Genomic DNA, 27,505 nt, shown 5'->3' on the forward strand with positions numbered 1-27,505 from the left:
GGGTGAGGTGTGGGGGGGTGAGGTGTGGGGTGGGTGAGGTGTGTGGGGGGGGTGAGGTGTGGGGGGGGGGGGGGGTGAGGTGGGGGTGAGGTGTGGGGGGGGTGAGGTGTGGGGGGGGGTGAGGTGTGTGGGGGGGGGGTGAGGTGTGGGGGGGGTGAGGTGTGAGGGGGGGGTGAGGTGTGTGGGGGGGGTGAGGTGTGGGGGGGGGGTGAGGTGGGGGTGAGGTGTGGGGGGGGTGAGGTGTGGGGGGGGGTGAGGTGTGGGGGGGGGTGAGGTGTGGGGGGGGTGAGGTGTGTGGGGGGGGTGAGGTGGGGGTGAGGTGTGGGGGGGGTGTGGGGGGGGTGAGGTGTGGGGGGGGGTGAGGTGGGGGTGAGGTGTGGGGGGGGTGAGGTGTGGGGGGGGGTGAGGTGTGGGGGGGGTGAGGTGTGGGGGGGGTGAGGTGTGTGGGGGGGGTGAGGTGGGGGTGAGGTGTGGGGGGGGTGTGGGGGGGGTGAGGTGTGGGGGGGGGTGAGGTGGGGGTGAGGTGTGGGGGGGGTGAGGTGTGGGGGGGGGTGAGGTGTGGGGGGGGGTGAGGTGTGGGGGGGGGTGAGGTGTGTGGGGGGGGTGAGGTGGGGGTGAGGTGTGGGGGGGGGTGTGGGGTGGGTGAGGTGTGGGGGGGGGGGTTGGGGTGAGGTGTGTGGGGGGGGGGTGTGTGGGGGGGGGTGAGGTGTGTGGGGGGGGGTGAGGTGTGTGGGGGGGGGTGAGGTGGGGGAGGTGACAATAGGAAACTGTCTCCTCCAGAGTGTTTATCTTTGTACCGCGAGATGATGATTAGCTTTGACTAATCAGCTCGAATGAGTTGGGCGAGTGAATACATTGCAATAACGAATGACTTAATGGATTAATTCGTGAATGAATACGTGGCTTGAATGGGTTAGGTAATTGAATCAGTACAATGGGGGTACAGTCGTGAATGGTGAATGAATGAGTAAATTGAATGGAGGAATGAGTTCACAAAACGTACAAATTAATGTCTAACAGTTGTACGAGTGCATCCGAATGAATCGGTTAATTCATTAATTGAATAGGTAAATACACGGTGAATGAATAGAGGTGGTCAATAATGCAATTGACGAGCCAGTGAATGAATTCATTTGTGAATGAATTGATACATTCAATCATTGGTGAAGAAATTGAATCGGTAAATGAATCTTAAATGACTGAGGGAATGAATTAATGAGTGGGTGAATGAAAGATCGACACACGTGTGTGTGCGCGTACGGTGGTGTAGCGGTTCGCGCGCTGCGCTACGAACCTGGCGACCCGAGTTCGATTCCCGGTCACCTTTCAGTGGCGATTATCTGAACCGGTTCTGGGCCTCCACCAGGTCGACTCAGCCTCAAATGAGTACCTGGCGCGGTGTGTAAACATCGCGTACTGCTGGCCACCCACCGCGTTCGTGTGCCGTGCCGGCCGGCCAAGGTGATGCTCGCTAACAGCACTTGCCCCAACAGTCTTTTAAGGCTACACGGGGGATCTCTGTGCACGTGTGTGTGTGTGTGGTGGTGGGCGGACAGGCAGCGCGATGGAGAAGGCCCTCGCCGTGGGCCAGGCCGGAGAGCTGTACGAGGAGTGGCTGGAACTCCGCAACGGCTGCCTCTGCTGCTCCGTCAAGTACGTGTGTGCGTGCGTGTGTGCGTGCGTGCGTGTGTGTGTGTGCGTGCGTGCGTGTGTGCGTGCGTGCGTGTGTGCGTGTGTGCGTGCGCGTACCACTGCACGTGTCGCCGTGCGTGCGTGTGTGTGTCGCTGGGGAGCGGCGGTGTGCCGGTCAGCGCCGCTGCGCTACCAACCCGGCGAGCCGCTCACGGCCAACACCGGTGACGATTATCTGAATCGGGCCGGGGCCTCCCCTAGGTCGACTCAGCCTCAACTTACTTCCTGGTGCGGTGTATGTAAACGTCGCCACTTGGGAGACAAAGGCGGCCGGGCGTGGTGCTGACCACCCACCCCCCTCGCGTGCCGTTCCGGCCTTCGTAGGTGCTCGCTAACAGCACTTGCCCCAACAGTCTGTTAAGGCTACACGGGGGTATCTTTGTTTTTGTGTTAATAGTGCGCGTCTGTGGGTGTCCGTCTCTCCCGTATCTAAGTGGCGACAACGCTCGTGCCAGGCTAGGTGCACTTTGAGGCTCGCCGCGCCACGACGTTGACTTCGGTTCGCCGGGCCCGGAGGTCGCGCCTTCGGTCTCCTTTTATTCCGGCGCCGATTGCCGGCGGAGTTCCCCCCCCAGATCGACGAAGAGCCGACGCCGACTGGCGGGACGCGGCTTTGACTCGCCGCGTAAATTGGTCCAAAGTGTGGAGCAAAAAAAAACAATCCCATTAAGAGAAAAAAAAACGGCGAGAGGCCTCGTACCCCCCGGGACGGGAAGAAAAAAAGCGATATTTATCAACCCGATCCGCAATTTCATTGGTTAAGATCTCGGAGAATCGGGCACGCTTACGGAGCCAGTCTGTCACGGAGCGGCGGCGGCGGCGGTGGCCGCGGGCCGGAATTAGACGTCGGCTGACCCCGGGCAATTTGTTTTCAATGCAAATGACGGAGCCTCCGCGGGTTTTAATATTAAACGGCGGGATGGAAGGAAAGTGGAGGCGGGTGTTGCGGGGAGGGGAGAGGGGGGGTGGGGGCGAGGGGGGGGGGGAGAAGTGAAAAAACTTTTTGCACGGGGACGGTAATAACGGAGCGCGCGCGCGACGATGGGACATCCGCGATGATTGATCGGCCTGGGTGGGTCAGGCGGCGACGTGAATGTGGGAGCGGTAATGATGTTAGCCCCCCAGCCTGCCCCCCCCCTTCCTCCACCTCCCCCCCCCCCCCAACTTCTCCCCCATCCCCCCACTACACCGCGCTACATCGACGCGGCTCGTCGATTCGTCGGCATGGCGACGCGTGGTCGTGATTGGACGGGGGGGGGGGGGGGCGGTGAGTCACGCTCGTCCCTCGATGTTCGCGGTTGGAACCCCGCCCGGCGGGCCGCCCCTGGATAATGCTGCGGGCTCGTTGCGGTGAAACCGTGACGATGAAGACGATGCCACGACCGCGCACCGTCCGCTCCACTCACGCCGGTCGTTAAAGATCTCCCGACGTCCCGTTCCCGTCGGGCCGGTCCCGCATGTCACCTCCGACGGGCAGTGGTCCTCGCGCCTCCGGTTAGCACGCTTGGCCACGCACGCTGCGGAAGAAGTTCAACGCACGTGGTGCGTACACGGACGTCTGGCGAGCTGGTGAGACGCTGAACGTCAAGGGTTTTTTTTTTTACGTTCGAGAGGCAGTCGGATCTTAGGCAAACGATAACAGGAAGGTCCAGAGCCTCGACGGAAATGAGTTTTAGACAGTGGGGGCAGCACAAGAGAAGGAGGAGTGACCTCCCCCACTGAGCTCAGAGGCACTGAAGTCAACAACGGGGTTTGGTTTTGATTTTTTCTGTGCGTCGATATTCCGTCCGGTGCGTTGTTCTGCGGGTTTCTCTTGCCACGTGCGTCTCGAGTCCATGCGCGCGCGGAGAGGCACACGTGGCTTGGAGCGGCACACGTGGTCTGGAGCGGCACACGTGGCTTGGAGCGGCACACGTGGTCTGGAGCGGCACACGTGGCTTGCAGCGGTATCTATTCCTGCCATTTCGTCTCTCTAAACGCCAGGGGGCGGATATCTCCACGCGCCTTGCCACAGACGGCGGCAGACGAGCCGACACTTTCACAGTGTCGGCAAGAGCTGCGGCTTGAGCCCACATTTTCGCGCAGCACCCACTGTATCGATGGGGTTTGTGTGGGGTGTGTGTGTGTGTTTGTGTGTGTGTTTGTGTGTGTGTGTGTTTGTGTGTGTGTGTGGTCATTGGTGACCGGGCTGAGATGATCACCTCGCTGCACTTGAGCACCCAGATTGACCTCATCTCGGTCTTGTGCATGTCTGTGGGTCTCTGTGTGAGTCTGTGGGTCTCTGTGTGAGTATATGGGTCTCTGTGTGAGTCTATGGGTCTTTGTGTGAGTATATGGGTCTCTGTGTGAGTCTGTGGGTCTCTGTGTGAGTCTATGGGTCTCTGTGTGAGTATATGGGTCTCTGTGTGAGTCTGTGGGTCTCTGTGTGAGTCTATGGGTCTCTGTGTGAGTCTATGGGTCTCTGTGTGAGTATATGGGTCTCTGTGTGAGTCTGTGGGTCTCTGTGTGAGTCTGTGGGTCTCTGTGTGAGTATATGGGTCTCTGTGTGAGTCTGTGGGTCTCTGTGTGAGTCTATGGGTCTCTGTGTGAGTATATGGGTCTTTGTGTGAGTCTGTGGGTCTCTGTGTGAGTCTATGGGTCTCTGTGTGAGTATATGGGTCTCTGTGTGAGTCTGTGGGTCTCTGTGTGAGTCTGTGGGTCTCTGTGTGAGTCTATGGGTCTATTTGTGAGTCTGTGGGTCTCTATGTGAGTATATGGGTCTCTGTGTGAGTATATGGGTCTCTGTGTGAGTCTATGGGTCTTTGTGTGAGTCTATGGGTCTCTATGTGAGTCTATGGTCTCTGTGTGAGTCTACGGGTCTCGTTTGGCTGCTATAAGTGTCCACGCGATGAGCCACTTCGTTGAGTTATCAATAGCTCCGTAGCTCAGTGGGGCCTTACCTGGTAAAATAAAAAATAGTTTCAGTTGATCTGTACGAGAGCTCAATCGCGACGCCACCTTACAGATGGACGCATAGAGAGACCGAAGAGGCTTTCCGCATTTTTAGTTGGTTTGAAATTGGTTTACTTCTCCGTAAGCTGTCATCCGAACGCTCACGTCAGGAGAGAGATGGGTCATGTGGGTGGGAGAACGCGAGCAACTTGTGTGTGTGTGTGTTGAACTTGTGTGTGTGTGTGTTGAACTTGTTGTGTGTGTGTTGAACTTGTGTGTGTGTGTGTGTTGAACTTGTTGTGTGTGTGTTGAACTTGTTGTGTGTGTGTTGAACTTGTGTGTGTGTTGAACTTGTTGTGTGTGTGTTGAACTTGTTGTGTGTGTGTGTTGAACTTGTTGCGTGTGTGTTGAACTTGTTGTGTGTGTGTTGAACTTGTGTGTGTGTTGAACTTGTTGTGTGTGTGTTGAACTTGTTGTGTGTGTGTTGAACTTGTTGTGTGTGTGTGTTGAACTTGTTGTGTGTGTGTTGAACTTGTTGTGTGTGTGTTGAACTTGTTGTGTGTGTGTTGAACTTGTTGTGTGTGTGTTGAACGTGTTGTGTGTGTGTTGAACTTGTTGCGTGTGTGTTGAACTTGTTGTGTGTGTGTTGAACTTGTTGTGTGTGTGTTGAACTTGTTGTGTGTGTGTTGAACTTGTTGTGTGTGTGTTGAACTTGTTGTGTGTGTGTTGAACTTGTTGTGTGTGTGTTGAACTTGTTGTGTGTGTGTTGAACTTGTTGCGTGTGTGTTGAACTTGTTGCGTGTGTGTTGAACTTGTTGTGTGTGTGTTGAACTTGTGTGTATGTTGAACTTGTTGTGTGTGTGTTGAACTTGTTGTGTGTGCGTTGAACTTGTTGTGTGTGTGTTGAACTTGTGTGTATGTTGAACTTGTTGTGTGTGTGTTGAACTTGTTGTGTGTGTGTTGAACTTGTGTGTGTGTTGAACTTGTTGTGTGTATGTTGAACTTGTTGTGTGTGTGTTGAACTTGTGTGTATGTTGAACTTGTTGTGTGTGTGTTGAACTTGTTGTGTGTGTGTTGAACTTGTGTGTGTGTTGAACTTGTTGTGTGTATGTTGAACTTGTTGTGTGTGTGTTGAACTTGTTGTGTGTGCGTTGAACTTGTTGTGTGTGTGTTGAACTTGTGTGTATGTTGAACTTGTTGTGTGTGTGTTGAACTTGTTGTGTGTGTGTTGAACTTGTTGTGTGTGTGTGTTGAACTTGTTGTGTGTGTGTTGAACTTGTTGTGTGTGTGTTGAACGTGTTGTGTGTGTACGTTGAACTTGTTGTGTGTGTGTTGAACTTGTTGTGTGTGTGTGTTGAACTTGTTGTGTGTGTGTTGAACTTATTGTGTGTGTGTTGAACGTGTTGTGTGTGTGTTGAACGTGTTGTGTGTACGTTGAACTTGTTGTGTGTGTGTTGAACTTGTGTGTGTGTTGAACTTGTTGTGTGTGTGTTGAACTTGTTGTGTGTGTGTTGAACTTGTTGTGTGTGTGTGTTTAACTTGTGTGTGTGTGTGTGTTGAACTTGTGTGTGTGTGTTGAACTTGTGTGTGTGTGTGTGTTGAACTTGTGTGTGTGTGTTGAACTTGTGTGTGTGTTGAACTTGTTGTGTGTGTGTGTTGAACTTGTGTGTGTGTGTTGAACTTGTTGTGTGTGTGTGTTGAACTTGTTGTGTGTGTGTGTTGAACTTGTTGTGTGTGTGTTGAACTTGTTGCGTGTGTGTTGAACTTGTTGCGTGTGTGTTGAACTTGTTGCGTGTGTGTTGAACTTGTTGCGTGTGTGTTGAACTGGTTGCGTGTGTGTTGAACTGGTTGCGTGTGTGTTAAACTTGTTGCGTGTGTGTTGAACTTGTTGCGTGTGTGTTGAACTTGTTGCGTGTGTGTTGAACTTGTTGCGTGTGTGTTGAACTTGTTGCGTGTGTGTTGAACTTGTTGCGTGTGTGTTGAACTGGTTGCGTGTGTGTTGAACTTGTTGCGTGTGTGTTGAACTTGTTGTGCGTATGTGCCAATTGACGGTGCACGTGCGGGGAAAGGCAACAAACGAAACGCAACAAGCAGTTCTAAAGAAATCCGTTATCAATCTCGACGATTTAAACTTGCACAGCTCCAGTCGCTTCCTGACATCGGAAGGACAGAGCGTTCCAGACGGCCGCAGAGAGCGCGCGGGATGCGGCCAACGTCTTTGTTCGACGGCTCGCCAAAAGCTGCCGCAGCGAGGATGACGGGGGCAGGTCGCGTGATGACGGCTTACGCTCCTTGACAGATCAGCGAGGTGTGTCGCGGTTCTTTTTTTGTGGCGAGAACTTTACGTGTAATGAGCGGCGACCTTTAGGTTGGGGGGTGGGGGGGGGGTGCGGGGCCCGTGAGGCCGGACGCTCCGCAGGCCCGCAGGGACGGTGGCCGACGGTCCAGGCCTGGCGGCGAAGCGACGGAGCGTCGGGCCTGAAGAAGAGGAAAAATGCGGCCGCAGGGCGACGTCCCACCGCGGACAACAGAGAGACGGAGCCACGGAATTGGCATCACTCGCGCGTGACGGCGGCGAGGGACACACGCCGGCTCGGCCGGAGGAAGGCGTTCATCCAGCAGCGGATAAGATTCCGCTCCACGGCGTGACGGGCGACGAGCGTGCGCCACCCGGCGCATCGGGAGCACCTCCCCGCCGCGCCGGCGTGCGCGGCGATTCTTTGCGCGATCCACCAACTCTGCCTGCGGATGACGGGCCGTGAGCGTCAGGATCATTGGCCACAACAAGTGAAACTACAATTGTAGCCTCCCCCCGCCCACGCCTCCACCGTGCCCCCCCGCCCACCACCACCGCCGACGCGGACACAAGCACAGAGACACACGCAGACGAACTGTGACTTGGAAAGAAATTACAGACGCGAAGACGGACGGCGGCGCTGGTGCGCGTGACATGGACGAGCCGGCGAGACACTGGGGGGGGCTGAATTTGCCTTTTTTTAGGGGGGGCTGGGGGGTTGGGGGGTGCCGGGGGGTGCTGGGGGGGGGGGGCACCACCACCGCCGCCGCTGATTTCAATAATTTCAATTTAAAATTGTCTTGAGATGCCCCCCCCCCACTCCACCACACACCGGGACCGCACCGTTTACTTCCCCCCCTCCCGCCGCGCCGCGTGATTTACGATCTGCGGCCGCCACACAAAATGCCGCCACTTAATGTATGTTTGGAATTTCAACTCTCTGTGTGTTCCCCATTCAGAGTGCCCTCCTCCTCGTCCTCGTCGTCGTCGTCGTCGCCGTCTTGATTGATTCCCACGTCTCCCGGCCACTTTCCTATTTCTGTTGGTGCGATGATTATTTTTTTTAATGTTCGGTCCGAGATCTTTTGTTTAAATTCTCTTCTCTCATTTTATTACAAAGCTCGCTGGCCCCCCCCCCATCGCCCCCACCACCGCCCCCCCCCCCGCTCTCCTCCCTCCCGCCTGTAATCAGGTGGCGGTGGGCGGTGGATGTGTGGACCCTGTGCGTGGTGGCTAAGCAACTTGGAGGTTTGAAGTAGACCGTCACCAATCGCCAACTCGGGCTGTCGCCGCCGCCGCCGTTAGACCGGCGTGTTTGTGACCGTTCAACCGCGTGAAGGAACGAAGGCCGGTGACGTACACGGTGGCATTCCCTGGCCTTCAGCTCTCCTCGCCGAGAAGCGGCGGCACCCGGCGGCGTTGCCACAGAGCCCCTCCGCTCCACTCGCAATGCCGAGGTCCACCCCGTGCCGCTCAACCTCCCGGCGCGGCAGCTGCTGCTGCAACGAGAGTTTAGTAAATCTACCCCCCACCCCACCCCCCCCCCCCCCCCCAGTTGCCACCCCCCCACAACTGTCCACCCCCCTCCCCCCCCAACTCCACCCCCCACTAGCTGCCCCCCCCCCCCCCCCCACTCGCCCGCGCTGCCCGGGGCGTCATCGAGCGGATCCAACGTGACCGGTGACCTCTCACCGGTTACGGTTGAGTCAAAGGTTACTGGTCTCGGTTTACCGCTTACACTTTTACCAATCCCAGTGTCGACCGATGAGTCGGCTGTCCGCGCGACAAATTCCACTCGGCTCACGGGGAGCGTTGTCAGACCGCCCATTAGCACCGCAGGGGCCGCACGGTGCGCTGCGGTGCGTTTTGGTGAGTTGCGGTGCATTGCAATGGGTTGCGCTGCGTTTCGTTGGGTTGTGGTGGGTTGTGGTGGGTTGTGGTGCGTTTCGTTGGGTTGTGGTGGGTTGTGGTGGGGTTTGGTGGGTTGTGGTGGGTTGTGGTGGGTTGTGGTGTGTTTTGGTGGGTTGTGGTGGGTTGTGGTGGGTTGTGGTGAGTTGTGGTGGGTTGTGGTGGGTTGTGGTGCGTTTAGTTGGGTTGTGGTGCGTTTTGGTGAGTTGTGGTGGGGTGTGGTGTGTTTTGGTGGGTTGTTGTGCGTTGCGTTGGGTTGTGGTGGGTTGTTGTGCGTTGCGTTGGGTTGTGGTGGGTTGTGGTGAGTTGTGGTGGGTTGTGGTGCGTTTAGTTGGGTTGTGGTGCGTTTTGGTGGGTTGTGGTGGGTTGTGGTGGGTTGTGGTGAGTTGTGGTGGGTTGTGGTGGGTTGTGGTGGGTTGTGGTGCGTTGCGCCGTGGTGCGCCGCGGTTGCCGATCTGCGTCTCCCATCGCCCCCCCTCCCCTCCTCTCCCCTCCCACCGGGCACCGTGGATTTATCCCGCTCAGGGCGGTGTCGTTGATGCATGCGCCAGGCTCTTGTTATTTGTGTTAATCAGGAGGAGGAGGCTGCGGTAGTGTGGGGGTGGGGTGGGGACCCACGCGTGAAGGATGGAGGAGGCCGCGGGAAGCAACTTGTAGGCTTGGTCGAGAACGTGGTCCAAATACAGCAGAGGGTGTGATGGGGAAGAGGAGGTCGTGGGATGGGTGGGACGCGTGTGGGCGGCGCGGAGGAGGCGGGAGGATAGGGTAAGCAACTTAGACGTTGTGTTGGTAACACTCAAAAGGGTGGCTGGGTGGGTGGGTGGCTGGGTGGGTGACTGGCTGGGTGGGAGGGTGGCTGGCTGGGTGGGTGGCTGGCTGGGTGGGGTGGGTGGCTGGCTGGCTGGGTGGGTGGGTGGCTGGGTGAGTGGGTGGCTGGCTGGGTTCGTGGCTGGATGGTTGGGTGGTTGGGTGGCTGGGTGGGTGTGTGGCTGGCTGGGTGGGTGGCTGAGTGGGTGGGTGGCTGGGTGGCTGGCTGGGTGGCTGGCTGGGTGGCTGGCTGGGTGGGTGGCTGGGTGGGTGGGTGGGTGACTGGGTGGCTGGCTGGGTGGGTGGCTGGGTGGTTGGGTGGGGTGGGTGGCTGGGTGGTTGGGTGGGTGGTTGGCTGGCTGGCTGGGTGGGTGGCTGGGTGGGTGGGTGGCGGGCTGGGTGGGTGGGTGGCGGATTGGGTGGTTGGGTGGCTGGGTGGGTGTGTGGCTGGCTGGGTGGGTGGCTGAGTGAGTGGGTGGCTGGCTGGCTGGGTGGGTGGCTGGGTGGGTGGGTGACTGGGTGGCTGGCTGGGTGGGTGGCTGGCTGGGTGGGTGGCTGGCTGGGTCGGTGGCTGGCTGGGTGGGTGGCTGGGTGGGTGGGTGACTGGGTGGCTGGCTGGGTGGGTGGCTGGCTGGGTGGGTGGCTGAGTGGGTGGCTGGCTGGGTGGCTGGCTGGGTGGGTGGCTGGGTGGGTGGGTGGGTGACTGGGTGGCTGGCTGGGTGGGTGGCTTGGTGGTTGGGTGGGTGGTTGGCTGGCTGGCTGGGTGGGTGGGTGGCTGGGTGGGTGGGTGGCGGGCTGGGTGGGTGGGTGGCGGGTTGGGTGGTTGGGTGGCTGGGTGGGTGTGTGGCTGGCTGGGTGGGTGGCTGAGTGGGTGGGTGGCTGGCTGGGTGGGTGGCTGGCTGGGGTGGGTGGCTGGGTGGGTGGCTGGCTGGGTGGGTGGCTGGCTGGGTGGCTGGGTGGGTGGGTGGGTGGCTGGGTGGGTGGTTGGGTGGGTGTCTGGCTGGGTGGGTTCGTGGCTGGGTGGGTGGGTGTCTGGCTGGGTGGGTGGGTGACTGGGTGGGTGGGTGGGTGTGTGGCTGGCTGGGTGTGATGTAGGGAGCACCAAGAAGCTACCGCAACGGCGTAACGGTGAGCAGCGTGCCGACGGACTGGCAATCCACAGGTCGCCGGATCGATTCACTCCCCAGACGCAGCAGTTTAATCCCTCCCTCCCCCAGCACCAGCACCACCACCGCCACCTTTGTCTCCCCCCCCCCGCTGGTGGCCACCGCAGTGCCCGCCGATCGTGGAGTGGGAACCCGGTGCCACCGCGGAGGGGTTCACCGTCCCAGCCGTGGTGGAGTTCACTTGGTGTTCACTTGGTGTTCACTTGTGTGTTCACTTGGTGTTCACTTGGTGTTCACTTTGGTGTTCGCTGCTGGGGGGGGGGGGAGCGTTGAATTCCCCCCGTGGATGCCGAGTAACCGCGTGGACCCCCCCCCCCCCCCCTTGCCTCCTCCTCTGTCGCGCTCGAGCACCCGCGGCGGAACACGCAAACGCCGTGGGGGCACCACGTGGCCCCCGCGGCGTTGGCGCCGCGGCGTTTGCCCAACCCGCTTCCGAGGTCGGCGTGGGTTGCGACCGTTGGGGCCGACGTCTTTCGCTGAACCCGACGTTCTGGTGGGAGAGGAGGGCGGTGTGGTGCGGTGGTGGGGGGGGCGGCTCTCTTGCGGAGCGAGCGTGGCACTTGAAGGGCTGCACCTCTCTCTTTTTTTTCCTTCCGCCTTTTGCGGGGGGGGGGGGGGTGGGGGTGTGCCGCCGTGCCCCCCCCCCGTCCCGCTCGTGGCAATACAATCGCGATGGCTGCTGTGTGTTTGTGATGATTTATGCCCGTGGACCGGCCTAGGAGGATGGGCTACTCACATCCGTCAACCGACTACCGCTGCTGATGAAATTTCGCCGCTTCAGGATTGGGGGGGGGGTGTGGGTGAGGGGGGGGTGGTGGGGGGGGTGGTGGTGAGGGGGGGGGTTATCGTAATGTTGAATGTTGTGGTGGCCCCCAAGGTCCGCTCCGTTGCAAATGCTGGGCGTGTTTGTTCATCAGTCGCGAGTGATCTCTGCGTGCGTGCGTGTGCCGGGGGTGTGCGTGCGTGCGTGTGCGGGGGTGTGCGTGCGTGCGTGTGCCGGGGGTGTGCGTGCGTGCGTGTGCCGGGGGTGTGCGTGCGTGCGTGTGCCGGGGGTGTGCGTGCGTGCGTGTGCCGGGGGTGTGCGTGCGTGCGTGTGCCGGGGGTGTGCGTGCGTGCGTGTGCCGGGGGTGTGCGTGCGTGCGTGCGTGTGCCGGGGGTGTGCGTGCACGTGTACTGTGGGTAGCGGTAGCGTAGCGGGTGAGCACGTCTCGCTACGGAGCCGGCGACCCGAGTTTGATTCCCCGCTCGCGGCCAACACCGGTGACGATTATCTGAACCGCTTCTGGGCCTCCCCTGGGTCGACACAGCCTCAAATGAGTACCTTGTGCGGTGTGTAGTAAGCATTGCCGTGCAGGCCTTTATAGGTGTACGCTAACAGCACTTGCCTCAACAGTCTGTAAAGGCTATAGGGGGGATCTTTATGTATGGGGAGCGGTGACGCAACGGGTAGCGCCACTGCTCACAGCCGAACATTCCAATGCAGAACAATTTCCCGCAAATTACTCAATTAGGATCGCTCGTAGCAACATCATCGCCCCCCCCTCCCCTCTACTGCGATAGCTTTGCAGGACCCTCCTGAAGGCGCGTCATGAGACTCGGTTAGCCTCTCCTGGGTAAACGAGTTGCTAAGATAATCATGGTGATAAAGGTGCAGGTGGCCAGGTGATCAGGTGAGTAGGTGGGCAGGTGAGTAGGTGGGCAGGTGAGTAGGTGGGCAGGTGAGCAGGTGAGCAGGTGAGTAGGCGAGTAGGTGAGCAGGTGGGCAGGTGAGCAGGTGGGCAGGTGAGCAGGTGGGCAGGTGAGCAGGCGAGTAGGTGTGCAGGCGAGCAGGTGGGCAGGTGAGCAGGTGAGCAGGTGGGCAGGTGGGCAGGTGAGTAGGTGGGCAGGTGAGTAGGTGAGCAGGTGAGTAGGTGAGCAGGTGAGTAGGCGAGTAGGTGAGCAGGTGGGCAGGTGAGCAGGTGGGCAGGTGAGTAGGTGGGCAGGTGAGCAGGCGAGTAGGGTGAGCAGGTGAGCAGGTGGGCAGGTGGGCAGGTGAGTAGGTGGGCAGGTGAGCAGGTGGGCAGGTGAGCAGGTGAGTAGGTGGGCAGGTGGGCAGGTGGGCAGGTGGGCAGGTGGGCAGGTGGGCAGGTGAGCAGGTGGGCAGGTGGGCAGGTGAGTAGGTGGGCAGGTGGGCAGGTGAGTAGGTGGGCAGGTGGGCAGGTGAGTAGGTGAGTAGGTGGGCAGGTGAGTAGTAGGTGAGTAGTAGGTGAGTAGGTGAGCAGGTGGACAGTCATACGATATGGCGAGGCGGCTAACACCCAACTTGACTCCCTTGGCCGGGAATTGAACTCGGGCCGCCGGGTTTGAAACGCAATGCGCCAACCACTACCCCCCCCCCCCCCGTAAGTGCTGTTAGTGAGCAGCGATGCCTATGAAGGTCGACACGGCACACGAGGGGGGGGGGGGGGGGGACAGCTCCACGTCGCACCAGGTGCTTGTTTGAGGCCGAGTCGACCTAGGGGAGGTCTGGCGAGATGCCTATACACACACGCGCATATGCACGCGCGCGCACACACACAACCCCTCCCACCTCTTCGTCCGTTCTGAATCTCAATAATGGGTATTGTACTCCCTGGCCTAATCCCTCAAGGGAATTGCCCGCGTCACGTCGTCAGTGACGACTCCGTGTTACCTTCTCTGTGTGCGGCGAGCGCCCAATCGCGGCGGGGTCTCCCCCCCCCTCTCTCTCCCCTCTCTCTCCCACTCTCTCTTACTCGCTCGCTCGCTCGCTCTAATTGACTCACTGCATTAGCACTGCGTCCACGACTGTCAATTACAGCGCTTGGCACCCCCCCCCACCCCCCCCGCCACCCCCCCGCCACTCCGCCCGGGCCGCCGTGCTGGGTGCGTGCGGGCAGGGCGGCTGAACCCCGGCTACCTCCGCGGAGACGGAGCCGTGGAATCTCCGGCCCGCCCGGTGCGCGAGGATTCATCGCGTTGTGCCCCGTTGGGGCGGAGGCTTTCATCCGGCAGCGGATTGAGCGTGGAGCCGGCGACGCACTACGGACACGGAGACGCGTCCAACGGCGCCGGATGAATCGGCTCTGGGCATCCCCTAGGTCGACTCAGCCTTAAACGCGTAGCTGGTCGCCGCGTGTGTAAATGATCAAGCACCAATGTGTGCCCCCCGTTGCGCCGTGTCGGCCTTCACAGGTGCTTGCTTGACAGCACTTGCCAACAGCAGTCTGTTGAGGCTCACACCGGCTTGTGTCGTGAATGCACCGTGTGTTTGTGTGTGTGTGTGTTTGTGTGTGTGTGTGTGTTTGTGTGTGTGTTTGTGTGTGTGTGTGTGTTTGTGTGTGTGTGTGTGTTTGTGTGTTTGTGTGTGTTTGTGTGTTTGTGTGTGTTTGTGTGTGTGTGTGTTTGTGTGTGTGTGTTTGTGTGTGTGTGTGTGTGTGTTTGTGTGTGTGTGTGTTTGTGTGTGTGTGTTTGTGTGTGTGTTTGTGTATGTCTAATTCAATGTGTGTGTGTTTGTAGATAGACAAAGATCCCCCGTGTAGCCTTAACAGACCGTTGGGGTAAGTGCTGTCAGCGAGCACCTTTGAAGGCCGGCACGCCGGCACACGAGGGGGTGGGTGGCCAGAACCACGCCCGGCCGCCTTTGTCTCCCCAGTGGCGATGTTTACACACCACGCCAGGTACTAATTTGAGGCTGAGTCGACCTAGGGGAGAGGCTCAGGACCGATTCAGATAATTGTCGCCGGTGTTGTCCGTGAGCGGGAATCGAACTCGGGTCACCAGGTTCGTGGCGCAGCGCGCTAACCACTACACCACCGCTCCCCAAATATGTGTAATTCAATGTGTGTGTATAGATGTGTGTGTGTGGGGAGCGGTAGTGTAGTGGTTAGCGCGCTGCGCTATGAACCTGGCGACCCGAGTTCGATTCCCTCTCACGGCTAACACCAGTGACGATTATCTGAACCGGTCCTGAGCCTCCCCTAGGTCGACTCAGCCTTAAATGAGTACCTGGTGCGGTGTGTAAACATCGCCACTGGGGAGACAAAGGCGGTCGGGCGTGGTGCTGGCCACCCACCCCCTCGCGTACCGTTCCGGCCTTCATAGGTGCTCGCTAACAGCACTTGCCCCTACAGTCTGTAGGCTATACGGGGGATCTTTATCTTTGTGTGTGTATAGATGTGTATGTATGTGTATGTCTATGTGTGTGTATGTGTATGTGTGTATAGATGTGTGTGTGTTTATCTGTCGTTCTGTGAGAGGCCCAGATTCGAATTGTCTCTGACTCCACATTCGGTCGCGGTCACGAGGCTGTGACACCATCACCGACACGGCACCCCCCCCACCCCCCTCCTCCCCCCCTTCACACCCCCCCCCCCTTCACACCCCCCCCCCACCCCCTCTCCCACGCTCTCCCCTGCTCCCAATTCCTTCCCTCCTGCCCATCTCCGCCTCCACTCCAAGCTTGCATCCCTCTCGCCGCGTGCCTCGATTCCATCACTCGCACCACCGCCACCCCTCAATCTGAACTCCCTTGCATCCATCCCCACCGTCCCCACCACCCCCACCGTCCCCACCGTCCCCACCCTCCCCACCGCCCTCACCGTCCCCACCGTCCTCACCGTCCCCACCACCCCCACCGGTCCCACCGTCCCCACCGTCCCCACCGTCATCACCGTCCCCACCACCCCCACCGTCCCCACCACCCCCACCGTCCCCACCACCCCCACCACCCCCACCACCCCCACCGTCTCCACCGTCCCCATCGTCCCCACCGTCCCCACCGTCCCCACCACCCCACCGTCCCCACCGTCCCCACCGTCCCCGCCGTCCCCGCCGTCCCCCGCCTTCCCCACCTTCCCCACCGTCCCCACCGTCCCCTTCTGCTTTCCTCTCTCGATGCCTATTCTCTCTCTCTCTCTCTTTGTTTTTTACGATCAGAGGAATCAAGAAGATGCTCGGTGTGGTCGACACTTTGCTTCGTTCATCATTTAGTTTTTTCCCCCAATGCTTTGCTTTATGTGCCCTCCCCCCCCCCCCCTGTTTAAATGAAAGATTTCACGCTCTGCTCTCCTTCTTACCCCCCCCCTCTCTTTCTACCCCCCCCTCTCTCTACCCCCCCCCTCTCTCTACCCCCCCACTCTCTCTACCCCCCCTCTACCCCCCCCTCTACCCCCCCCTCTCTCTCTACCCCCCCTTCTCTCTACCCCCCTCTCCCCCTACTCCATATGTAATATTAAAAATGTTTTACTTACTACGACAAGTGCTGCATCTGCACGCAGACCTTCTCGCAGTCCCCTACGGCCTCCGACGGGTAGCCCATGCCTCCACGCAGAGCTCCCCGTCTCCTGCCACCGAGCACACGGCCTCCTCCAGTGCCCACTGCTCTCTCTCTCTCTCCCTTCCCTCTCTCCTTTCACACTCGCATCTTGAGCATCTCAGCTCCCTGCCTCTCACTCCCCTGGCTCGGCCATCGAACAAACACGCCGGTCAGCGCATCGCGCGGCGCTTTCGGATGCGCCTCTGCGGCCGTCGGGAACGTTCCTCCCCTTGCGATGTTGGGAAGGCGCTGTGGAGCTACGCTGCGATTTTAAATCACCAGCAGCACCACCACCACCACCAGCACCACCACCACCACTAGCACCACCACCACCACTACCAGCACCACCACCACCACTACCAGCACCACCACCACCACTACCAGCACCACCACCACCACTACCAGCACCACCACCACCAGCACCACCACCACCACTACCAGCACCACCACCACCACCACTACCAGCACCACCACCACCACTACCAGCACCACCACCACCACCAGCACCACCACCACCACCAGCAGCAGCAGCAGCTCGATGGACAACCTCATTCTGTGAAAACTGCTTTTTGTTTTTAGTTTGCCGTCATTCCGAAAGAGGTTCGACGTACCTGTACATACACCCCGGCATCTCTTCCTCCCGCCCTCCCTCCCTGTGCATCTCTCTCATTCCCTTCACTCGCTCCCTCCCTCCCTCGCTCTCCTTCCATCCTTACATTCAAGCATCTATTCTTCCTCCTCTCCCTCCCTCCCCTCACCTCCCCCTCCCCACCCCGCGCGCACGGCAGAGCGCTGAGTGTGTGTCTCATCCCCTCCCACCTCCCACCCTCCCCTCCTCCCCTCCCACCCCCCCTCCCCACCCCCCACCCCCCCTCCCCACCCCACTCGCACGGCAGAGCGCTGAGTGTGTGTCTCCTCGTCTCCCCGGGCCTCGCGCGCCGCGAGCGTCTTACAAATCCAATAATCGCGGCGCACTGAACCCTGCCTCTCGCGAGCTCTCACAATCATTTTTTCCTCCTGTCCCGCAAACACACACTCTCCCCGCTAAGTGCGCGCGTGCGGGGGGGAAGCGCGCACGTGCGTGCGTGTGTGTGTGTGTTCGCACGCGCTCGTGCACACACACGCACACGTACGTGCGCACGCACACGTTTCCGTGTGCACGTACGTGTGCGTGTGTGCGCGCTGGCGCGTGCCTGTGCGCGCATGTACGTGCGTGCGCTGATGCGTGCATGCGTTAAAGACATGGCACCTTAGTCCGTGCCAGCTGCCCGTCGGCGGGGCTTCGAGTGCACCCAGCCTGGCACAAGCGCCGAGCCATCGTCACCGCCACTTGGTGGCGAACGGCGGTGGTGGTGTTGTTGTTGTTGTTGACAACAGTTTGTGGTTGGGGGCGGTGGGGTGGATCGAGTCCGCCCGCGTCCCTGAGTTGGACTCCGGCTTGCGGTCGCGGGCACCGCCGCTCACGATGCCGCCCCCCCCCCCCGCGTGGCTCCGTGACTCTTCGCGTTCCCGTGGTGGTTGTCTTCGTCGTCGGTGCGATCGCCTCGCACTGCGAGCGTCTCCTCTCCGACCTCGTCCTTGCCACCGTCGGCGGCGCGATGCGCCTGTCGCTGGTTCTGTTAAGGTCGACAATGTTTCGTGCCGCCCGTTCCTCCATGTGGATCACTCTGATCATCGTTGGCCAGAGGTTCAGGATCAGAGTGTATTTCCCACTGCGTGTAAACACGTCGAGCTAAGAAGTGCTTTTTGAAGTGTGACTCGGCCAGCAGACAACATCAAAGCAATCCGGAATTATGGATAAAAAAAACGAACGTAGTCATTATAATAGCAATGATATTCTAAATTTCGATTTAAAGCTTTCGTGACATCTGCATTTCCCATAAATATGCTAAATTCCTCTTGATATGCAAATTATTTTGTCAAGGCGCTCTTCCCTCTCCAACCCAGCTTAAATATACGCTCCAAGCCTGGTGGTGTTTCATTCAGACGCTGTCTTCCCGACAGACCTGTTCTTCACCTGAGGACGGCTGCTTGCGTTGTGGCCAAAACGTCGTGAGAATTATTTTATTATGTTTAATTTTTATTATTTTATTACTTCCCTTCTACGTGACTTTACCGAAAGAACCAAGAAGAAAATGATATTCTAGTTATGTGCTGATGAACCATGGATCTCCCTTGCGAAACATAGCTGGGTAGCTGGGTGCACGGGACTTTCCGCGTAACAAAACGAACAGCGACGGGTTGATCTGAAGGGTACGACGTGACTTGGTTGGATATCGGCGTCAAATATTTTTTTCGCAAACGCTGATAACCAAAAACTACCCACAAAGTTACTCGGTTAGACCTGGCAGCAACATCGTCGGCGCCGCTGCCGCTGCCGCTGCTGCTGCTGCTCTTACTGCCAGAATCCTTCCTGGCAGGGTCCTCCTGAAAAAGAGTCTGGGGTAATTGCTTGCTGAGGTTTTCCCGATTATTTATAATACTTAAAAAAAAAACTAACGTTTTTTATGTTACCATATAAGGCCCACTCAGCTCTATAGCTCTTTTTCAGAAGCCACCTGCTCACAAATGATAGGCCAACGAAGTGGCTTATCCCCATGTGGAAATGTACAGCAGCCAAATGCTCTTAATCGCGTGACGACGTTGATCCTAAATGTGGAGGGAAAACCGGAGGACCCGGAGAAAAATCCACCGACCACGTGGAGAGACAGACACGCAAACTCCAAATATAGAGCAGGCGGGATCGAACCCACGAATGCCTGTATCCCAGGCGAGGTAGTTAACATCTTGCCATCGCGGCGGCGATAATAATGATTAATAATCGGTTAATTTTGGTATAATGCCATTTTCTTTATATCATCGATAACCCGCCACCACCCAGCGCCACAGAGCCAACGAACTGGAGTTGTCACGTGACGGGGCGAGCGTGCCCCAATTGATCTGTTGACGATGTTTACGTCGTTTGCAGTCTGTTCTGTAACGCCGCGTGTTGTGTTCATAACGCGAAGTGGACATGCAACGCGAAGTGGACATGCAACGCGACGGGTGTGTCTTGGAGCACACCTCTTGTTATAACGTGCACGCGAAGTGGACATGGAACGCGATGGAGTGAACGGGACTACGTCGCAGCGCGAGTAGGAATAGGCGTTCGCGACGGCAACCCTCGGCGTAGCGTCATTGCACGAGGCATTGGGATGCTGCTGGATGCTTCTAGACATTACCCACGTGCCCCGGTCTTTGTTCAGCCTGCGTGCGCATCTCACGCGTTATCGCGGGCTGTGCCTTTCCCCTACGTTATATATTATTCGAACGCCGGTTCTTTAGGAACGCAACTACTACCGCGTTATACGAGAACACGCCGTATCGGACGTGACAGCCTGCGTATAAAATTGATGCTGCTAATCCTGCATAATGCACGGGTATATTATGACTTTGAAACCCCCCGCCCACCTCCTACGCATTCCACAAGTAATGACTAATCCCATATCTGCATTTCCCATAAATATGCTAAATTCCTCTTGATATGCAAATTATTTTGTCAAGGCGCTCTTCCCCCTTTAATCCAGCTTAAATATACGCTCCAAGCGTGGTGGTGTTTCATTCAGACTCTTCTCGACAGACCTGTTCTTCACCTGAGGACGGCTGCTTGCGTTGTGGCCGAAACGTCGTGATAATTATTTTATTATGTTTTATTTTTATTATTTTATTACTTCCCTTCTACGTGACTTTACCGAACGAACCAAGAAGATGAATCTCTGCAGTCACGAAAGCTTTAAATCGAAATTTAAAATTGATAAGTTACGATAATGATTGTTGATGACGTTAAATCTGCTTACCCCACCGCCGTTTCCCCCGGTCTCCCCTCCCTGTCGCCCCCCCCCCCCCCCCCACACCGTTGTGCAGGGACAACGGCATCAAAGCCATCGAGAATCTCATGAAGAAGAAGGGAAAGTTTGACTACATCTTGCTGGAGACAACGGGGCTTGCCGACCCGGGTGAGTTTCACTTCCTCTTCCCCTTGTCCCCCGCTGAGTTTCACTTCCCCCCCCCTCGTCCCCCAGTGAGTTTCACTTCCTCCCCTTGTACCCGGTGAGTTTCACTTCCTCCCCTTGTACGCGGTGAGTTTCACTTCCTCCCCTTGTTCCCCGGTGAGTTTCACTTCCTCCCCTTGTACCCGGTGAGTTTCACTTCCTCCCCTTGTTCCCCGGTGAGTTTCACTTCCTCCCCTTGTACCCGGTGAGTTTCACTTCCTCCCCTTGTTCCCCGGTGAGTTTCACTTCCTCCCCTTGTACCCGGTGAGTTTCACTTCCTCCCCTTGTACCCGGTGAGTTTCACTTCCTCCCCTTGTACGCGGTGAGTTTCACTTACTCCCCTTGTACCCCGGTGAGTTTCACTTCCTCCCCTTGTACCCGGTGAGTTTCACTTCCTCCCCTTGTACCCCGGTGAGTTTCACTTCCTCCCCTTGTACGCGGTGAGTTTCACTTCCTCCCCTTGTACCCCGGTGAGTTTCACTTCCTCCCCTTGTACCCGGTGAGTTTCACTTCCTCCCCTTGTACCCGGTGAGTTTCACTTCCTCCCCTTGTTCCCCGGTGAGTTTCACTTCCTCCCCTTGTACGCGGTGAGTTTCACTTCCTCCCCTTGTCCCCCGGTGAGTTTCACTTCCTCCCCTTGTACCCGGTGAGTTTCACTTCCTCCCCTTGTACCCGGTGAGTTTCACTTCCTCCCCTTGTCCCCCGGTGAGTTTCACTTCCTCCCCTTGTACCCGGTGAGTTTCACTTCCTCCCCTTGTCCCCCGGTGAGTTTCACTTCCTCCCCTTGTTCCCCGGTGAGTTTCACTTCCTCCCCTTGTACCCGGTGAGTTTCACTTCCTCCCCTTGTCCCCCGGTGAGTTTCACTTCCTCCCCTTGTACCCGGTGAGTTTCACTTCCTCCCCTTGTACCCGGTGAGTTTCACTTCCTCCCCTTGTCCCCCGGTGAGTTTCACTTCCCCCCCTTGTCCCTCTGTGAGTTTCACTTCTCCTCAGGCGAGTCTGACTTCTGTGCTGATGAGGCACTGAATGTCAAAACCGAAACGGTTCCAGAGTCGTTGCTTTCGTCGAACCAATGCTGCTCGGGGGAACAAAAAAAATCACTCCCAGAAGGCCGTGCGGCTGACAGGATGTGTACAAAGTTATCCTATTTATATATATGTGTGTATCGAGAGAGGGCAAGCGTTTGCTTCGTCATTTTGTTACGTACATATTCTCCGTGATTAAGTGGAGTGAGTGAGAACAATGAACCCTTGCTGCCGCTCACCTGGGGAGGAATTCCCCAGGTGAGCAATCCTGCCCCTGTGCGAGTGTGTGTGTGCGTGTGTGTGTCTAGGGAGCGGTGGTGCAGCGGTTAGCGCTACGCTGCGCTACGAACCCGGCGACGCGAGTTCGATTCCCGCTCAAGGCCAACACCAGTGACGATTATTTTTAACCGGTTCTGGGCCTCGCCTAGGTCGACTCAGCCTCAAATGACTACCTGGTGCGGTGTGTAAACATCGCCACTAGGTGCTCGCTAACAGCCCTTGCCCCAACAGTCTGTTAAGGCTATAAGGGGATATTTATCTTTGTGTGGGTAGTGGTGGCACAGTGGTTAGTGCACTGCGTTATTAACCCGGCCATCCGGGTTCTATTCCCGCTCCCCTAGCTCAACTCAGCCTGAGTACCCGGTGCAGTGTGTGAATATCAGCATTGGGGAGACAAAGGCGGCCGGGCGTGGTGCTGGCCACACCCTCAATGCGCCGTGCCGGTCTTCATAGCTTGCTACTCACCATTACGGCACTTGCCCCAACAGTCTGTGAAGGCTACCCGGGGGATCTTTGTCTTTTTGTCCGTGCGCGTGTGCCAAATCAAGTTCAGAGGCGGTGGCGAGGCGGTTAGGGCAGTGCGCTCCCGAACCGGGCGATCTGACAAAGTCGTGGAGGAGGTGGTGGTGGTGGTCATGATGATGGGTGCCATGGTGGCTAGGAGATGTTAACTTCCCCGCCTGGTGTACAGGAGGTCGTGGGTTCGATCCCGACCTTGACGCCCACTTGCGTGTCTCTCGCTCTCTCCCCGCGGTCGCGTGGATTTTTCCCCAGGTCCTCGGGTTTTTGCCTCCACGTTTGGAATCAACGTCACGCGTTTAAGAGCATTCGGCTGCTGCTATAAATGTCCATCGGATAAGCCGCTTCATTGAGCTGTCATTTGTAATGGTCTGGTCGCTTCCGCAAAAGGTCTACGTAGCTCAGTGGGGCTTTCGGTTATAGTTTTATGTTGATCGTGGGGACGTGGTGGTCGTGATGATGACGGCGACACAATAGAGGTAGTTTTTTGGCTTAGCACGCGTAAATATAAATGTGTCGTTAAACCTGCCGCCACCCGACACAGCCCATTGGTGAGGTTTGTCACGTGAACAGAACGTGGCCAAACCGCTAGTAGTCCAGCACCGACCGGTTGTGTGTCGTTGGAGACTAATTAATTAACAACAACAAGCAGCTTCATCAGGCGACTGCCAGAGTTGTGGAGAAATCCTCCCTCCTGTTCTGGTCTTAAATAGATGGGGGGGTCAGGGGGGGGGTAAATGTGACGTCATCACTCGTGAGCCCATCTGTGACGACGACGACGATAATAATCCCGATCCGGATTTGAACTTGCGACCTTCCACTTGAGGAGCGGCTCGCCAGGGCCCAAGGGGGGGGGGGGGGGCGAGGGGGGTGGTGGCGGCGGGGGGGGGGGTTCGGGAACTCCCCCCCCCCCCCCCCCGAATTCATTAGCGAGCCGGGGGTAATTAAAGGGGTCTCTTCGTCAATTAGCGGAGGAGTAGCGTTCGGCTGCCTCGGTCCAATCCATTGTCATTGACTCGGCCTAATGGGCCAGTGCGGAGAGACGCACTCACCCCCCCCCCCCCCCGAGTCCCTCCGCTCGCAGCGCAAGGCGAAGGTCGCCTCTCCCACCATCCCACATTTCTCTGTCAAACATCTCCCATCTCCAATCTCCCATCTCTCTCCACATTTTCCCATCTCGCCAACATCTCCTCCCGCCGCACAGTTTCACACGGAGGGCTGGGCGGATCGTCGTGCTGGAATTGTGAACCTTGTGGACTTTACTCTCCCACGCACCGAGGCGCGTGCTGTACCTATAAACTAATTGGCCAAGTTCTGTTCACGCGACGAACCCCTTTTACTAATTGGCCGTGTCGGGCGGTGGCGGGTTTCAAGACGCATTTATATTTACGCGATCTCACGCAGAAAGCCGAAATTATGTTTCTCTCACGCACATCTTCCGTCTGTCTCTCTCTCTCCCGCCACTTCGTCTCCCATCTTACAGAGACCCACGGCTAGAGACACGCGCACTCACGTACTCCCAAAGACAAAGATCACCCCCATCCCCATATAGCCTTCACAGACTGTCGGGTCAAGAGCTGCTCTGAGCGAGCGGCTGACTGTGAAGGACGCCACGGCGTGCAGCTACGGAGGGTGGTGGCGGGGCGTGGTGAAACCAGGCCCGGCCGCCTTTGTTTCCCCGGTGCTATGTTTGCACACCCGCACCGGGTACTCATTTAAGGCCGAGTCAACCTAGGGGGAGGCCCGGGACCGGTCGAAATAATCGTCACTGGCAGTCGGTGGCCGCGAGCGGGGATCGAACCACGGGTCGCCGGGTTCGTAGCGCAGTGTAGCGCTAACCGCTGCGCCACCACTCCCCACAGACGTCCACAAAGCCTGAGACACACGGACAGCCTGAGACACACGGACAGCCTGAGACACACGGACAGCCTGAGACACACGGACAGCCTGAGACACACGGACAGCCTGAGACACACGGACAGCCTGAGACACACGGACAGCCTGAGACACACGGACAGCCTGAGACACACGGACAGCCTGAGACACACGGACAGCCTGAGACACACGGACAGCCTGAGACACACGGACAGCCTGAGACACACGGACAGCAGGCGAGAGATCCACACGGAGGAAACCGGGGGGAGCAGGCGAGAGAGAGCGAGCGCGAGATGGAGAGAGAGCGAGTGAGAGCGGGAGATGGTGGGAGAGCGAGAGTGAGAGAGAGGAGAGAGAGGAGAGAGTGAGAGAGTGAGAGAGAGCGAGCGGGAGATGGAGAGAGAGGAGAGAGTGAGAGAGTGAGAGAGTGAGAGAGAGCGAGCGCGAGATGGAGAGAGAGGGGAGAGCGAGAGAGAGAGAGAGAAGAGGAGATTAAAAAGCCATCTTTTGTGGATCGCGCTCGCCGGATTGCGGGAGAGGAGTGGGAGGCGGCAGGGAGGTGGGAGGGCACGCGCCCTGAAACTCCATTTAATCGCCGCTAACTTCTCAATCTGTGCTCCGTCGACGCTCGTGCCCCTGCCCCCCCCCCTCTCCACCCCCCCCCCCCCGACTCGGCACCGCGCGCCGATCGATGAGCGTTGATTCCGTCGCGAAATGGGAAAAAGCGACGCTCGACCGCGAATTAACGAGAGCGTGGGCAGCAGGGGAGGGGGGGAGGGGGGAGTGGGGGGAGGGGAGTGGGGGGGTGGGTTGAGTGTGTGAGGAGGGTGGTGGTGAGGTTGAGGGTGATGGTTGGAGATGATGGTGATGATGGGGGAGTGGGGGGGAGTGGGGGGGTGGTGAGGAGGGTGGTGTGGTGAGGTTGAGGGTGATGGTGGAGGTGATGGTGATGATGGGGGAGTGGGGGGTGGGGGGGGGTGGTGAGGAGGGTGGTGGTGAGGTTGAGGGTGATGGTGGAGATGATGGTGATGATGGGGGAGTGGGGGAGTGGAGGGGGTGGTGTGAGGAGGGTGGTGGGTGAGGTTGAGGGTGATGGTGGAGGTGATGGTGATGATGGGGGAGTGGGGGAGTGGGGGGGTGGTGAGGAGGGTGGTGGTGAGGTTGAGGGTGATGGTGGAGGTGATGGTGATGATGGGGGAGTGGGGGAGTGGGGGGGGGTGGTGAGGAGGGTGGTGGGGAGGTTGAGGGTGATGGTGGAGGTGATGGTGATGATGGGGGAGTGGGGGAGTGGGGGGGGGGTGGTGAGGAGGTTGAGGGTGATGGTGGAGGTGATGGTGATGATGGGGGAGTGGGGGGGGGGTGGTGAGGAGGGTGGTGGTGAGGTTGAGGGTGATGGTGGAGGTGATGGTGACGATGGGGGAGTGGGGGGGGGGTGAAGTTGAGGGTGATGGTGGAGGGTGATGGGGTGATGATGGGGGTGTGGGGGTGTGGGGTGATGGCGATGGTGGTGATAGGGGTCGTGGTGATGATGGTAGGGGTGATGGTAGGGTTGTTAGTGGGATAGGAGGGATGGTGATGGTAATGATGAATGGGGTTTATTGGTGGTTGTGATGAGATTGGTGATGGTGGTGCTTTTGGCGGAGGTGGTGGTGATGATGATGAGATTAGTAGTGGTGGTGAGATTGGTGGTGGTGGTGGTGATGAGATTATTGGTAGTAGTGATATTATTGGTGGTTGTGGTGAACTTATTGGTGGTGGTGAGATTATTGGTGGTGATGGCGAGGTTGTTGGTGGTGGTGATGAGGTTATTGGTGGTGGTGAGATTTTTGGTGGTGATGGTGATGAGGTTATAGGTAGTGGTGATTAGGGTATTGGTGGGCGGTGGTGAGTTAATTGGTGGTGGTGATATTATTGGTGGGGGTCAGATTATTGGTGGTGGGTGGTGGTGGTGAGATTTTTGGTGGTGGTGTTGTGGTCCAGGCCACCCGGCGGTTTTGTTCATTCCGGATCAGCGGAGCCGTCGTTGAGGCCGAGGAGCGTGGTTCTGTTGTTCCAAGTCCTCGCAGTTGGTGAACTCCACGCAAACCTCCTGCGGGATTATTTCGCGAAGGTCCAAAGGTGATTGGATCGATGTCGTCGGCCTTTGGCCTTTTCTGACGGTCACTGCCACTCGGCGGAGAGGGCATTCGCTCCTCATTGCTGGCCAGACACAGTCGCCGCCGCGGGCCAATTGTGTGGGCAGGCCATCAGGCAAACATACAACAACAACACTGCCATTCGCCACTAAGTGGCGGTGACGTCACCACGACGCTCTTGTGCCAGGTCAAGTGCACCTTGAGGCCACGTGAAGAGTCGAACGCCCGCTGGCAGGAGGTCACGGGGCAGACCCAGCAGGTGCCACGGGTCGAACTGACTGAGATGACGAGATGACATACAACACAGTGACACACACACACACACTATTTTCCCTACTTGTCATCACCGCCGTCTTTGTCATCGCTATTATCATCATCATCATTTTATCACCACATTCATCATCATCACCACCGTAATCTTGGTCTCATCCTCATCACCATCACTCATCGTTATCACCATCATCACAGCTATCATCATGATCTTCACCATGATCACCATGGTCACCTTCAATATCACCGCCACGATCGCCACCATCTCGCGGTGGCGAGATGTTAACCACCTCGCCTGGTATGCAACAGGTCGTGGTTTTGATCCCGACCTGTATATTTGGAGTTCGAATGTCTTTCTCCCACGTCGTCGCGTGGATTTTTCCTCCATTTACTCCGGTCGTCCCCTCCGCGTTTAGACCCCAACGTCGCGCGCTGAGAGCGTTTGTCCGCTCTGCATTCCCACGTGATGCCGATGAGCCGCTTCGCCGAGCTGTCATTCGACGGCCTGGTCGCTTTTGGCAAAGAGCTGCACGCCGCTCAGTGAGGCCCTTACCTGGTAACACAACAACACGTGCTTAGTTTCAGTTTCAACTTGCAGCGACTCACCGTCTCGCATGCGCTACCCCTGTATCCGTCTCCATCGCCTAACTCGGCTCACACACGCGCACACGCACGCACGGGCGCGTGTGCCTGTGGGTGGCGCGTGTCGGTGTGGGTGGCCGTGGGCTGTTGGGGGTGCGGGGGGGGGTAGTGGCCCAGCGCTCTCTGCCAAAACGTTTGAGCGCGGCGCCTCGGTCATCAGCCCCCGCCCGCCAACAAGACACCTTCCCCTCTCTCCCGATACATTTCATATCGTTCTACTCCCAAACACCCACCGCCCGCCCGCCCCGCCCGCCCAGCTTTGTCTCTCTCCGCAACAAAAAAGGACCCCCCCCCCCCGCCCCACAGCACCTTTAGCCCGACGACCCCGGCGCGGATGCCGCAGCCCCGGCGGAGCTGATTGCAATTTTATCGCCGAGATTTGACGCCATCGATCGGAGGGAGGTGGAGGAGGCGCGGCGCTTACAGAGGGAGAGGGGGGGCGGGGGGGGGGGTGATAGTGGGGGGGTGGGGGGGAGTGATGGGGGGGGGGGATAGTGGGGAGAGGGGGGTGTGATGGGGGGAGGGAGTTTGGACCGTCGCGTCGGCCGCACGAAGCTATTACAGCGTTTGAAATATTCCTCGCGGAAATCAATAATGGGCGATGAGTGGGGTCGCT

At 58.1% G+C, this 27,505-nt stretch overlaps 1 protein-coding gene across 1 annotated transcript in view; it reads left to right on the forward strand.

Moving 5' to 3' along the window:
• The window catches only part of LOC144947573 (uncharacterized), a 99,630-nt gene that overhangs the window by 23,165 nt on the left and 48,960 nt on the right, over window positions 1–27,505 (forward strand). The window contains 2 exon segments of the mRNA XM_078876786.1: window positions 1,557–1,653; window positions 20,018–20,196. Of these exon segments, the coding sequence (XP_078732912.1) occupies window positions 1,557–1,653; window positions 20,018–20,196 (276 nt within the window).

This window comes from Lampetra fluviatilis, chromosome 46, assembly GCF_964198595.1.
Source record: "Lampetra fluviatilis chromosome 46, kcLamFluv1.1, whole genome shotgun sequence".
Lineage (NCBI taxonomy): Eukaryota > Metazoa > Chordata > Hyperoartia > Petromyzontiformes > Petromyzontidae > Lampetra > Lampetra fluviatilis.